The sequence below is a fragment of the Peromyscus maniculatus genome, chromosome 8 (assembly GCF_049852395.1).
Source record: "Peromyscus maniculatus bairdii isolate BWxNUB_F1_BW_parent chromosome 8, HU_Pman_BW_mat_3.1, whole genome shotgun sequence".
Classification (NCBI taxonomy): domain Eukaryota; kingdom Metazoa; phylum Chordata; class Mammalia; order Rodentia; family Cricetidae; genus Peromyscus; species Peromyscus maniculatus.
Genome location: NC_134859.1, coordinates 103,759,723 through 103,770,815, shown reverse-complemented (window position 1 = coordinate 103,770,815; position 11,093 = coordinate 103,759,723). Strand labels below are relative to the sequence as shown.

General features: G+C 51.5%; 1 protein-coding gene across 4 annotated transcripts; it reads left to right on the top strand.

Annotated features, from left to right (window-relative positions):
* The first annotated feature begins 2,815 nt into the window (after positions 1 to 2,815).
* Positions 2,816 to 9,717, top strand: Mrpl38 (mitochondrial ribosomal protein L38). 4 transcript variants are annotated; one of them, XM_076543754.1, is made up of 11 exons: positions 2,838 to 3,396; positions 3,517 to 3,662; positions 3,812 to 3,884; positions 3,987 to 4,166; positions 5,588 to 5,722; positions 5,794 to 6,002; positions 6,937 to 7,009; positions 7,136 to 7,181; positions 8,784 to 8,942; positions 9,129 to 9,265; positions 9,393 to 9,717. In XM_076543754.1, exons 3-11 carry the CDS (start codon positions 3,818 to 3,820, stop codon positions 9,527 to 9,529), a joined length of 1,143 nt encoding a protein of 380 aa, XP_076399869.1. In that variant the 5' UTR covers positions 2,838 to 3,396; positions 3,517 to 3,662; positions 3,812 to 3,817; the 3' UTR covers positions 9,530 to 9,717. The 4 variants fall into 4 exon arrangements, with proteins under 4 accessions (XP_076399868.1, XP_076399869.1, XP_076399870.1 ...); XM_076543752.1 differs by having other exon boundaries at positions 2,877 to 3,161; XM_076543753.1 differs by lacking the exon at positions 3,517 to 3,662 and having other exon boundaries at positions 2,816 to 3,396.
* The last annotated feature ends 1,376 nt before the right edge of the window (positions 9,718 to 11,093 follow it).

Genomic DNA, 11,093 nt, shown 5'->3' with positions numbered 1-11,093 from the left:
CCTTCAGGACACCTGCAGGGAGTAATTCACCACCTCTGCCTCAAGGGTGGAAGAGGAGACTTGGGGACCGCAAACTCTGCACAAAGTGACAAGCAGCAGGGCCTGGGCTTAAGTTCTGCCCAGGCCAACTCTCAAGTCCCAACTGCCAACCGTGGTTTCTTCCTAATGCACCCCCAGGGGAAGAGGATGTGACACACAGTGCAAGTACGATGAACAGCACTGCTTCTGTAGCTGGTGCCCATAAGGACTGAGCAAGCCTGGGACTCAGTCCTCTCATCACACAAGCAGGCCAGAGTCAACCCTGCATGAAGAGTGGAGGGTCTGAAGATGAGTGATCAATCAGCTGGCATATACAGGCCCATCTCGCACTTTTGTTTGCCATTAACTGAAGGGACAGTGGGCAACTGCCAGAGCAGGAGAAGGGAGGCACTACAAAGAGTCCCCCAGACCTTGGTCTTCCTGAGCAATGAAGCTTAGACTTAGGGAGCAGGTGTAGCCAGCCTTGTGTTACCTTGTTCAGGAGTCTGAACTTGGCTGGCTGTGGTGGTAGACACCTGTCACCCCAGCACTGGGAAGGCCAACTTGTAGGCTTGTGAGCTCTAGGAGAGTCTGGCTATGCTGAAAGACTTCGTCTCACAAAAAGAATAAAAGAGAGACGGCTCCATGGTTAAGAGCACTTGCTGCTCTTGCAGAGGACCTCACTTCCATTCCCCGCACCCACATGACAGTTCACAAGCCTCTGCATCTCCAGTTCCAGGACATCCAGTGCCCTCTGCTGGCCCTCAGGGCATCAAGCATACACGTGGTGTGCAGACATACCCAAATAAAACACCCGTGAACAGAAAATCTTGAAGTTTGAGCTTATTAGGGCAATCAGTGCTCCCTGAAGCTTACAAAGTACATTTGCATTTCTAAGATGTGTGTGTGTTTTCATGTTCCACATGTGGGTGCCTAAGGGGACCAGAAGAGGACATTGGATCCCCTACAGGCAGTTGGGAGGCACCAGTGTGGGTGCTGGGAGCCAAACTCAAGTCCTCTGGAAGAACAGCATGCACTCTTACCCAACAGCTGAACCAGCTCTCTAGCCCCATATTTACATATTTGGAAATCCATTGTGGCCATGAGCTACAAACAGACAAGAGGGGCAGGAGTGAGAATAGGGCGAGTGTGTGTGTGTGTGTGTGTGTGTGTGTGTGTGCGTGCGTGCGTGCGTGCGTGCGAAGACTGGTGCACGGGAAGGGACACAGAGCAGAGCTGCACCTGGCACAGCAGAGGGGCCATAGAAAAGTGCTCCTAAGCATCTGAACATGCATCAGAAAGGAAAATGTGAAGAGGAACCCAAATCTCTGACTTATGTGACAGGGCCGCAGCATCACTCAGATGAACAGTGCCCATGTGCCTGTAATCTAAGCATTTGGGAGGCTGGGATAAGAGGATTGTTATGAAGTGGGGCAGTGGTGACACACACCTTAAATCCCAGTGCTTGGGAGACAGAGGCAGGCGGATCTCTGTGAGTTTGAGGCCAGCCTGGTCTATGGAGTGAGTTCCAGGACAGCTAGGGCTACACAGAGAAACCCACCCTGTCTTGAAAAAACAAAAAAAAAAAAAAAAAAGGATTGCCATGAGTTCACGGCTAGTCAGACTATAAGTGCCAAGGTAGGTAGGGATACATAGAGAGCCCTCACTCATTTAAAATTAATATTAATGTTGTTAGAGCTGCTGCTTCCAGTCGGGACATGTGGATCCATGTTAGGCCTCTCAAACAGCTGAAATCCAAGCCCCTCTCTTCAGAGCTTCCCAGACAGGCAGAATGAGAGTGAAAAACAGGCTATCTGGGTGAGCACTGAGCCTCCACACATTCCTTAGAATGTGCCTTCAGCAGTACAAGAGCAGAGAAGAGAACTTAGAGACTCATGTATGAGGATTCAGAAACAAAAGGCTAAAACAGTGAGACTTTCTAAGCACACTGCAGGATGCATTCTGTTTCCCTAACACTCAGCGGGAACCGTTCAATAAACATCAACTCCTCAGGACGCCTGAGCCTCAGTCACCCTGACCTGTGAACTCCAACACTTGTCAGACGGCGGGTGCTCATTGCTGGAGGAATTAGAAGTGATGGTAAGTTGCCGGGCGGTGGTGGCGCACGCCTTTAATCCCAGCACTCGGGAGGCAGAGCCAGGTGGATCTCTGTGAGTTCGAGGCCAGCCTGGACTACCAAGTGAGTCCCAGGAAAGGCGCAAAGCTACACAGAGAAACCCTGTCTCGAAAAACCAAAAAAAAAAAAAAAAAAAAAAAAAGAAGAAGTGATGGTGAGTATCAACAAAACATGGCATATCAAGCTGCACTAAGAATAAGCACCTCCCCATGTATTTCTCCTGGGGAGTTTGTTTCTTTTTGTTCTAGAGCTTTCAGTTGTGCTGTTAAGTCATTGGTATGAGATTTCTCCATCTTCTTTATGTGTGCATTTAGAGCTATGAATTTTCCTCTTAGCACTGCTTTCATAGTGTCCCCTAAGTTTGGGTATGTTGTACTTTCATTTTCATTGAATTCTAGGAAATCTTTAATTTCTTTATTTCTTCCTTGACCCATTGGTGTTTCAGGTGGGCATTATTCAGTTTCCATGAGATTGTAGGCTTCCTATAATTTTTGCACCTCCCCATGTTTTAAGGCTGGGCAAGGAGACCCAGTATGAGGAGTAGGGTCCCAAAAGGCAATAAAAGAGGTGGAGACAGCCCCTGTTCCCACTGTTAGGAGTCCCACAGGAGGAGCACGCTACACAACTGTAACGTATATGCAGAGTGCTAGGTCACAAAACAGAAACGGGGGGCGGGGCCGGGGGAGTGGATTGGAGGATGGGAACAGAAGAGCGTGGGGGAAGGGGGAGGGGAAACCGCAGCCGGGATGTAAAATAAATGTTTTTTCTTTCTTTCTTTCTTTCTTTCTTTCTTTCTTTCTTTCTTTCTTTCTTTCTTTCTTTCTTTCTTTCTTTCTTTCTTTCTTTCTTTCTTTCTTTCTTTCCTTCCTTCCTTCCTTCCTTCCTTCCTTCCTTCCTTCTTTCTTTCTTTCTTTCTTTTTTTATGTACAAAAAAGAAGCAGCAGTGGTGGCGAGAGGTTTAGCTGTCTGGAAGCAAAGAAACGTAAGATGCGGCCATTTATGCTGGGTATAGAGACCCCCTTGCATTTCAGTGTGAGCTAGAGGTCAAACTTCAGCTAGTAGCAAGTGGCTGTCATCAGCCCGGACTTGGGATGTCCAGACCTCCTGAAAGGACCACTTCGAGGCAGGGAGGTCACAGAGGGAACAGACATAACAGCCTGGGAGAAGCTGAGGAAGTGAAGCTTCGCCATATTGGAAGCGTGGGTTCCAGGGCAGAGGGGCTGAGGCTGGGACAGAAGCAGGTAGGGACCACCAGAACTATAAACTGGAGATGATCAAAGATAACAGATACAGCAGCGTGCAAACCCTCCTAACAGACCTCTGAAGCGAGCACTATGATTACCTGTTTTATTCCCCTCTAGAATCCTCCCCATCAATCCCTGTGTCATGGGAAGAGGAATTTGAGAGAAATCCCCGGGATCAAACCCATAGTTGTTCTTGGAGCTACCGCCTGGTGGCAGCTCTCAGCCCCGGCGCAGCTTGTATCCTTTTCGCCCCTAGAAATAAGGTCCTGGAGCTTTCAGACTTGAGTCCGCAGGGCGGGGCCTGCCGAGGGGCGGGGCGGGGCCTGCCGAGGGGCGGGGCGGAGCCTCCCGCGGGCGCGCAGGCTTCTGCCTGGCCACCTCTGGGTCCTGCCGGCGTCTTTGGCGACCCCAGGGGAAGATGGCGGCGCCCTGGTGTCGTGCCGCGTTGTTCGCGAGTGGGAGATGCAGGGGCTTGAGCACCTCGGGTGAGTGGTGTGGGCTTAGGGAGCTCTGGGGCTCCTGTAGCTCCGGCCCTGGGCTTCAGCGGGGGCCTGGCGCCAGCGTGACACCCCGGTCTCTGCCCTCAGCCTCCCTCCGCCGCCGGACACCTCCTCTCGGGCCTATGCCCAACGAGGACATCGACGTGAGCAACCTGGAGCGGCTGGAGAAGTACCGGAGCTTCGAGCGGTACCGCCGCCGGACGGAGCAGGAGGCGCGGGCCCCGCACTGGTGGCGGACCTACCGGGAGCATTTCGTGAAGGAGACAGGTGCGGGGAGACGGGAGCAGGGCTGTGGCCGGAGCCCCGCTGGCGGGTTCTCCCCGGCCTCGGCCCCGTGTGCTCCGGGACGAGGGGGACGCGTTTGCACTCCTGAGGCCACTGTAGGCCAAGCCCCACTAGTTTGCACATCTTTTGGTCCTCCCACTTGGAAAACCCCTTCCCCGACTCTTTTTTTCTTTTTTCTTTTCTTTTTTTGGTTTTTTGAGACAGGGTTTCTCTGTGTAGCTTGCGCCTTTCCTGGAACTCACTCTGTAGCCCAGGCTGGCCTGGAACTCGCAGAGTGCTGGCATCAAAGGCGTGCGCCACCACTGCCCAGCCCTTCCCCAACTCTTAAGCGTTCCTTCTAACTCAGCGACTGAAATCCTTTCCTGACAACTCCGCCCCCATTTCGGGCTGGAGCACCCTCAGTGTTCCTGAACTGCTCTGCCACACCGCGTCCTGTCTTCCAGCCTCCACACAGAGAGCAGAAACTTGCCTGGCTTGCCCATCACTGGATGCTTGCACCCACACAGTGCGTGACACTACGTGGGCAGTAATTTGTTAAGTGAAATTAAGCCTGGGAAAAGTGATTTAGGGACCCAGCCTTAAAGAATTTACTCTTAGTATGTATTACTTTTATTTTGAGACAGGGTCTTGTAGTGTAGGATGGCCTAGAATAAACTGTGCAATCTAGACTGGCCTCAAACATGGAGTCCAGGACCTGAACAAAGCATCGTGACCTAGTCTAGGGATCAGGAGCCATAGTTTTACCTTCTAGCTGATTTTCTTACTAGCTGGGCCCTGTTGGGGTCTGGGGAGCAGACTGAGCAGGTTAGCTCCGTGGGTCACAGGGATGACCATCAAAACCTGGAGTAGCGGAGCGAGGGGACTAGATAAAGAAAGGCTGCTTAACAACGAGCTTTGATTCTGGGCCAGGGAGATGGACCAGCAGCAAAGTGTCTGCCTGCACCTACCCCACCCTCAAAGCATGAGGGCCTGAGGTAGGCTCTCCAGCATCCACACAGAGGCCAGTTTAGGGTCTTCTTCTAACCCCAGTGCTGGGGTAGCCTAACAGGCAGAACTCTGGAGTTCATTGGCCAGCTAGTCTAGCCAATCATCAAGCTCCAGGTTCAGTGTGAGACTCTGTCTCAAAAAACAAAAAAATGCCAGGCATGGTGGTGTACACCTTTAATCTCGCACTTGGGAGGCAGAGGCAAGCACAACTCTGTGACTTCAAGGCCAGGCTGGTCTACAAATCGAGTTCCAGGACAGCCAGGGTTACATAGAGTGACCCTGTCTCAGAGAAAAAAATGGAGGGCATCGAGCAAGACACTCCAAGTCAACCTCTGGCTTCTACATGAACCAACACACACATACACTTGAATTTAAAGATTTGGTCCTGCTTATTCCATCATGTCTTACTTTTCTAGATCCCAGAGACAAAATTGACATTGGACTGCCCCCATCTCGGGTCGTTCGGACTCAACAGCTACAGGATCGGAAACGTTTTATAAGGGAGCTTCGAGCCAATGTAGAAGAAGAGCGGGCAGCCCGGCTCCGCACAGGTGAGCCTCCCAGAAGAGGGCCCCCAGGCGCACACTCCGCACTGTATCCAAACTCTGCTCTTCCTCCCCAGCCAGCATCCCACTGGAGGCAGTGCGGGCCGAGTGGGAGAGGACCTGCGGTCCCTACCACAAGCAGCGTCTGGCCGAGTATTATGGCCTCTACCAAGACCTGTTCCACGGGGCCACGTTTGTGCCCAGGGTCCCCCTTCACGTGGCCTATGCTGTGGGAGAAGAGGACCTGGTCCCAGTGTATCATGGCAACGAAGTGACTCCAGCTGAGGTAATAGTCGCTGTGCTTCTCCACGCTCTGTGTGCATGGGCACACGCACTGTGGCATCACAGTGTCTGGTTTGAAGTTTTGTTACTCTGTCTTTGATTTCCTGGAAATAAACATCATGAAAGTCACAGGAATGAGAAGTGCCATCTGTGCCTGTTCTGTGAGCAGCCGCTGTCTTTGGAGTGGCCTCCATGTCTCTTGGCACATGGTCCTTATAGTTCAGATCTCAGGATGAACAGCTATTGGTGAAATTATTAAGGCCACTCCACGTAGTTAAAAGGGAGGTTTATTTTGTGGGGTAACTTACAAGTGAAGGGATAGGTTACAGAGTCTGGGAAAGGTGTGGCGCAGTCTGGCGGTGTTCTCTGAGAATTCTGCTCTGTCTAGCTCCAGCATCCAGGGTCCAGGAACCAAGAGAGCTGGTGAGCATCCACATCCAGATCTCGGGTCTTCAGGGCCCTCTCTTGGCCCCTCCTTGTAGGTGTGACAGTTACCTAAGCCTCAATGGGGGTTGGAACTTCCATATCAAAGCTGGAATGGCTACCCACTACAAACAGCAGGCAGTCTATAAACATCTCTTTCGGGGCTGGAGAGATGGCTCAGAGGTTAAGAGCACTGACTGCTCTTCCAAAGGTCCTGAGTTCAATTCCCAGCAACCACATGGTGGCTCACAACCAGCTGCAATGAGATCTGGTGCCCTCTTCTGGCCTGCCGGCATACATGCAGACAGGACACTGTATGCTAAATAAATAAATCTTAAAAAAAAAAAAAAAACAAAAAAAAACTAGTATTAAAAAAAAATCTCTTTCTCTATCAATGTCTGAGGAGCTGTCAGGGGTCCTGGTTTGAGTCACCCTTCCACAGTGCCCCTGCAAACTCCAGCCCTCTATAGAGAAACCTGGTGAGGGTGAGTGTTCCCTTGATCTCTCTCTGCTAGGCTTCCCAGGCCCCAGAGGTGACCTATGAGGCAGACAAGGATTCCTTGTGGACACTACTACTTACCAACTTGGGTAGGTGTCAGGGGCCACCTGGCCTCCAGCCTCCCTTCCCTGAGCCAAGAACCCGGGGATCTGGGCAGGTAGCACACTCCAGCCCTGGCTCCTTTGAAATGAGGGTCTCTCTGTGTTTCTGTGCAGATGGACACCTGCTGGAGCCAGATGCCGAGTACGTTCATTGGCTGCTGTGAGTATCTGGGTGGGAAGCCAGCCAGGGAATTCCAGGAGGCCCTGGAAATGTTGGGCCTGGGATTCAAGTGTGTACTTAACACAAGCACAGGAGAAAATGGCAGAAGCCAGGTGTAGTGACACAGCCTTTAATCCTAGCACCCTGGAGGCAGAGGCAAGCAGATCTCTCTGGAGTTTGACATTAAGTAATGAGACCCTTCCTCAAAAAAAAAAGTGCAGTAGGCCCTGCCGGTCCTCACAGCATCTGTGCTGCTCTGAGCTACTTTCTGTCCTGTGAAACTGGAGATGTCGCCATGTGTTTTACCCACCCAGGGGTGCTGTAACGATCAGCTCATCATGGCAGCACTCTCCAGACACTCAGCCCATGGGTGTTTCCGCCCTGAGCAGTCCGTGTTGGCCTTCGGCTCTGAGCACAGGCCTGGACAGAGGTCATGCAGTGCCCTGAGCTTTGGCAATCCCTCTGTAATGGAAACCAGGACCTGGGAAGCTGGGAAACTGTCTGACATGACCCTAGGGCATGGAAGGAAAAGCTGCCCAAAGATGGTATGGCTTCCTGACCTAAATGGTGGGCAGACACCCTGCTTCCCATTCCTCGAGTGAACCAGCTGCTTCATTTTGTCACTGCTGTGGGGTTGTTGTTTTGTTGTGTTTTGCTTTTTGCAGAAAACTCCAAACTTAGTCTTTTATCTTTTTAGATTTATTAATTTTATTATTTCATGTGTGTGAACGATTTCTTTCTTATTTATTTTGTTTTTTTCAGGACAGGGTTTCTCTGTGTAGCCTTGGCTGTTTTGTAGACCAGGCTGGCTTTGAACTCATATAGATCCACCTGCCTCTGCCTCCTGAGTGTTGGGATTAAAGGCGTGCGCCACCATATTGTGCAAGCATTTTTATATGTGCACCACATGCATGCCTGATGCCTATGTGCTGGGGATGTCTTTCTGTATGCTGTGAATGTGTTTCTCTGATTGATTGATAAATAAAACGCTGATTGGCCAGTAGCCAGGCAGGAAGTATAGTACAGGCAGGATGAGCAGAGAGGAGAATGCTAGGAAGTGGGAGGCTGAGTCAGGAGATGCCGCCGCCATGAGGAGCAAGATGTAAAGTACTGGTAAGCCGCAAGCCATGTGGCAAGGTATAGATTAATAGAAATGGCTTAATTTAAGATGTAAGAACCAGATAGCAAGAAGCCTGCCACAGCCATACAGTTTATAAGTAATGTAAGTCTCTGTGTGTTTACTTGGGTCTGAGCAGCTGCAGGCCCGAGCAGGACTGGTGAAAACTCCAGCTATACTTATGGCTTTAGATTCCCTGGGAGTTACAGATGGTTTCAGCCTCCGTGTGGAAGCTGGGGATGAACCTGGGTCCTCTGGCAGAGCAGTCAGTGCTCTAACCACTGAGCTGTCCCTCCAGCCCCTCTGATTTCTGAACCACTTGTGCTCCCTAATAATGTTTGCAGCATGTCTCTGAGGTCCTGGAGGTCAGCACGCTAGAGACTATTCAGGGTCTGGCCCCTGGCGTGACTCTGCTTCTAGGGTGTAATACTCCTGCCACCTCACTGGCCTGGTAGTTAATGGGTACTTTCCTCCCCTCTGACCAGGACCAACATCCCAAGCAACAGGGTGACTGAAGGACAGGAAACATGTCCCTACCTCCCCCCCTTCCCTGCTCGAGGCTCTGGCTTCCACCGCTTTGTCTTCTTGCTCTTCAAGCAGGACAAGCCAATCGACTTCTCTGAGGACACCCGACCCTCACCCTGGTAATTTACACCCCTACTTGGACCCTGAGCCCCAAGCCAGCTCTCTGGGATAGTAGCTCTTGCTTAGTCCTCTTGGTACAGGCCTTGAGATTGGCAGAAGGTGGACAGGCTGGGTGGACTCCAGGGCTTCCCAGGGTTGCCTGGGGTGCTCCCTCCCACTCCCAGATGCCGCCCATCTTGTCACAGCTACCAGCTGGCCCAGCGGACCTTCCGCACTTTTGATTTCTACAAGAAACACCAGGAAGCCATGACTCCAGCTGGCCTAGCTTTCTTCCAGTGCCGCTGGGATGACTCAGTCACCCACACCTTCCATCAGCTTTTAGGTAAGGGTATTTTAGGGCTTGGTGGTCTGGCAGGCCTGAAGGCGAAAGCCTCTCCTGCCTTGACTTTGGAAGCCAAGGTGGGCAGTTCCTGGCAGGAGTTCACCCCATCCCTTTACTTTTCTTGTAGACATGCGGGAACCTGTGTTTGAATTTGTGCGACCACCCCCTTACCACCCCAAACAGAAGCGCTTCCCTCACCAGCAGCCCCTACGCTATCTGGATCGATACAGGGACAGTCACGAGCCCACTTACGGAATCTACTGAGAGGCAGAATTCATTCATCTTAGAGGATGAGCTGGCAGAGCGGGAAGGAGGTCACACCTCAGGAGAACCAAGCCATCTGGAGCCCTGTCTGAGACAGTCTTTTGCAGGGCCTCTCTCCCATCAGGCCCAGGGGCTTGCTGGAAGGTACTTCGATTATGTGTGAATAAAGTAATTTTTCCTCGTGCCAATGCCAGAACCCCCTGTAATGAAGCTAGTGCCCCGTGGGTGAGAAGAGAGCGCCATGCAGCCTGGGAGCTGGAGATAACACAAGGGAAGTGAAGCCTTACCTGTCCTATAAGTTTTTGAACGAGACGCCCTGGGTATCAGAACTTTTTCATGGAGGCATTCCTGCCCCTGGGCTGGGGACCCTGTCAGACCTAGCAACAACTTGTTTGGGACCTTAGCATAATTTCAGCTCCAGCCAAGGCCTCGAACCCCCACTGTGTGGCTAGATGTCTAAAGGAGACCTAGCAGCAAGTCGGTTCTACCTGCATGGTTAGAAAGATGTCAGCTCTGATTCGCATTGCCCAGGGAGGCCCTGGGACCCCTCTCTGCCCTGCTGGGCTGCAGAGGAAATGACAGTTACCCTATGAATGGGATGCAGAAGCAGCTGGGAGACCAGGAACTTGCCCAACAAAGGTTGAGCTGGTGGCTTAGAGGACCCTTGAAGAGGGACAAGTGTTCTGTGACAGAGCTGGGAAAGACTTCAGAGGCCACAAAGGGCTGCAATAGTGAGACCTCATCAGATAAGGAGTAAGGGGTCTCAGCTGGTGTGGTGGGGGCGCACCTTCGGGAGGCAGAGGCAGGCAGATCCCAGCCTGGTCTACAGAGTTCCGGGACAGCCAGGGCTACACAGAGAAACTGTGTCTTGAAAAAAAAACAAAAAAAAAAAGAGAATAAGGAGTTTCTGAAAGAAGGTTAAATAGGTTTTAATGACCAGAAATTTCCATATCTTTGGGGTTGTTTTTGGGTTTTTGGTTTGTTTGTTTGATTGGTTTTTCGAGACAGGGTTTCTCTGTGTAGCTTTGCACCTTTCCAGGCTGGCCTCGAACTCACAGAGATCCACCTGCCTCTGTCTCCCACTTGCTGGAATTAAAGGTGTGCATCACCACCACCCGGCTCTGTATCGTTTTTTTGTTTGGTTTGGTTTTTCGAGACAGGGTTTCTCTGTGTAGCTTTGGCACCTTTCCCTGGAACTCACTCTGTAGACCAGGCTGGCCTTGAACTCACAGAGATCCGCCTGCCTCTGCCTCCCAAGTGCTGAGATTAAAGGCGTGTGCCACCACCGCCCGGCTGTATCATTGTTTTAAAAGAACCAAAATTATACATTTCCCAGAGAAGGGAGAAAACCCAGTGCCTAAAATCCTGTTCCAGAAAAAAAAAAAAAACACGGGGCCGGGGGTCAGGAGCATTTACCAAGTGTTACCAAGCTCCGTACTGGACGACTCTCACTCAGTTTCATTTACTGGCCAAGAAAACACCCCCCAGAGATGGTGTCTCAAGATGGCCCTGGGCCCAGTGGGGCTCCAAGCGCCTCAGTCCCTTGAAGGTAAGGCCAGATCTC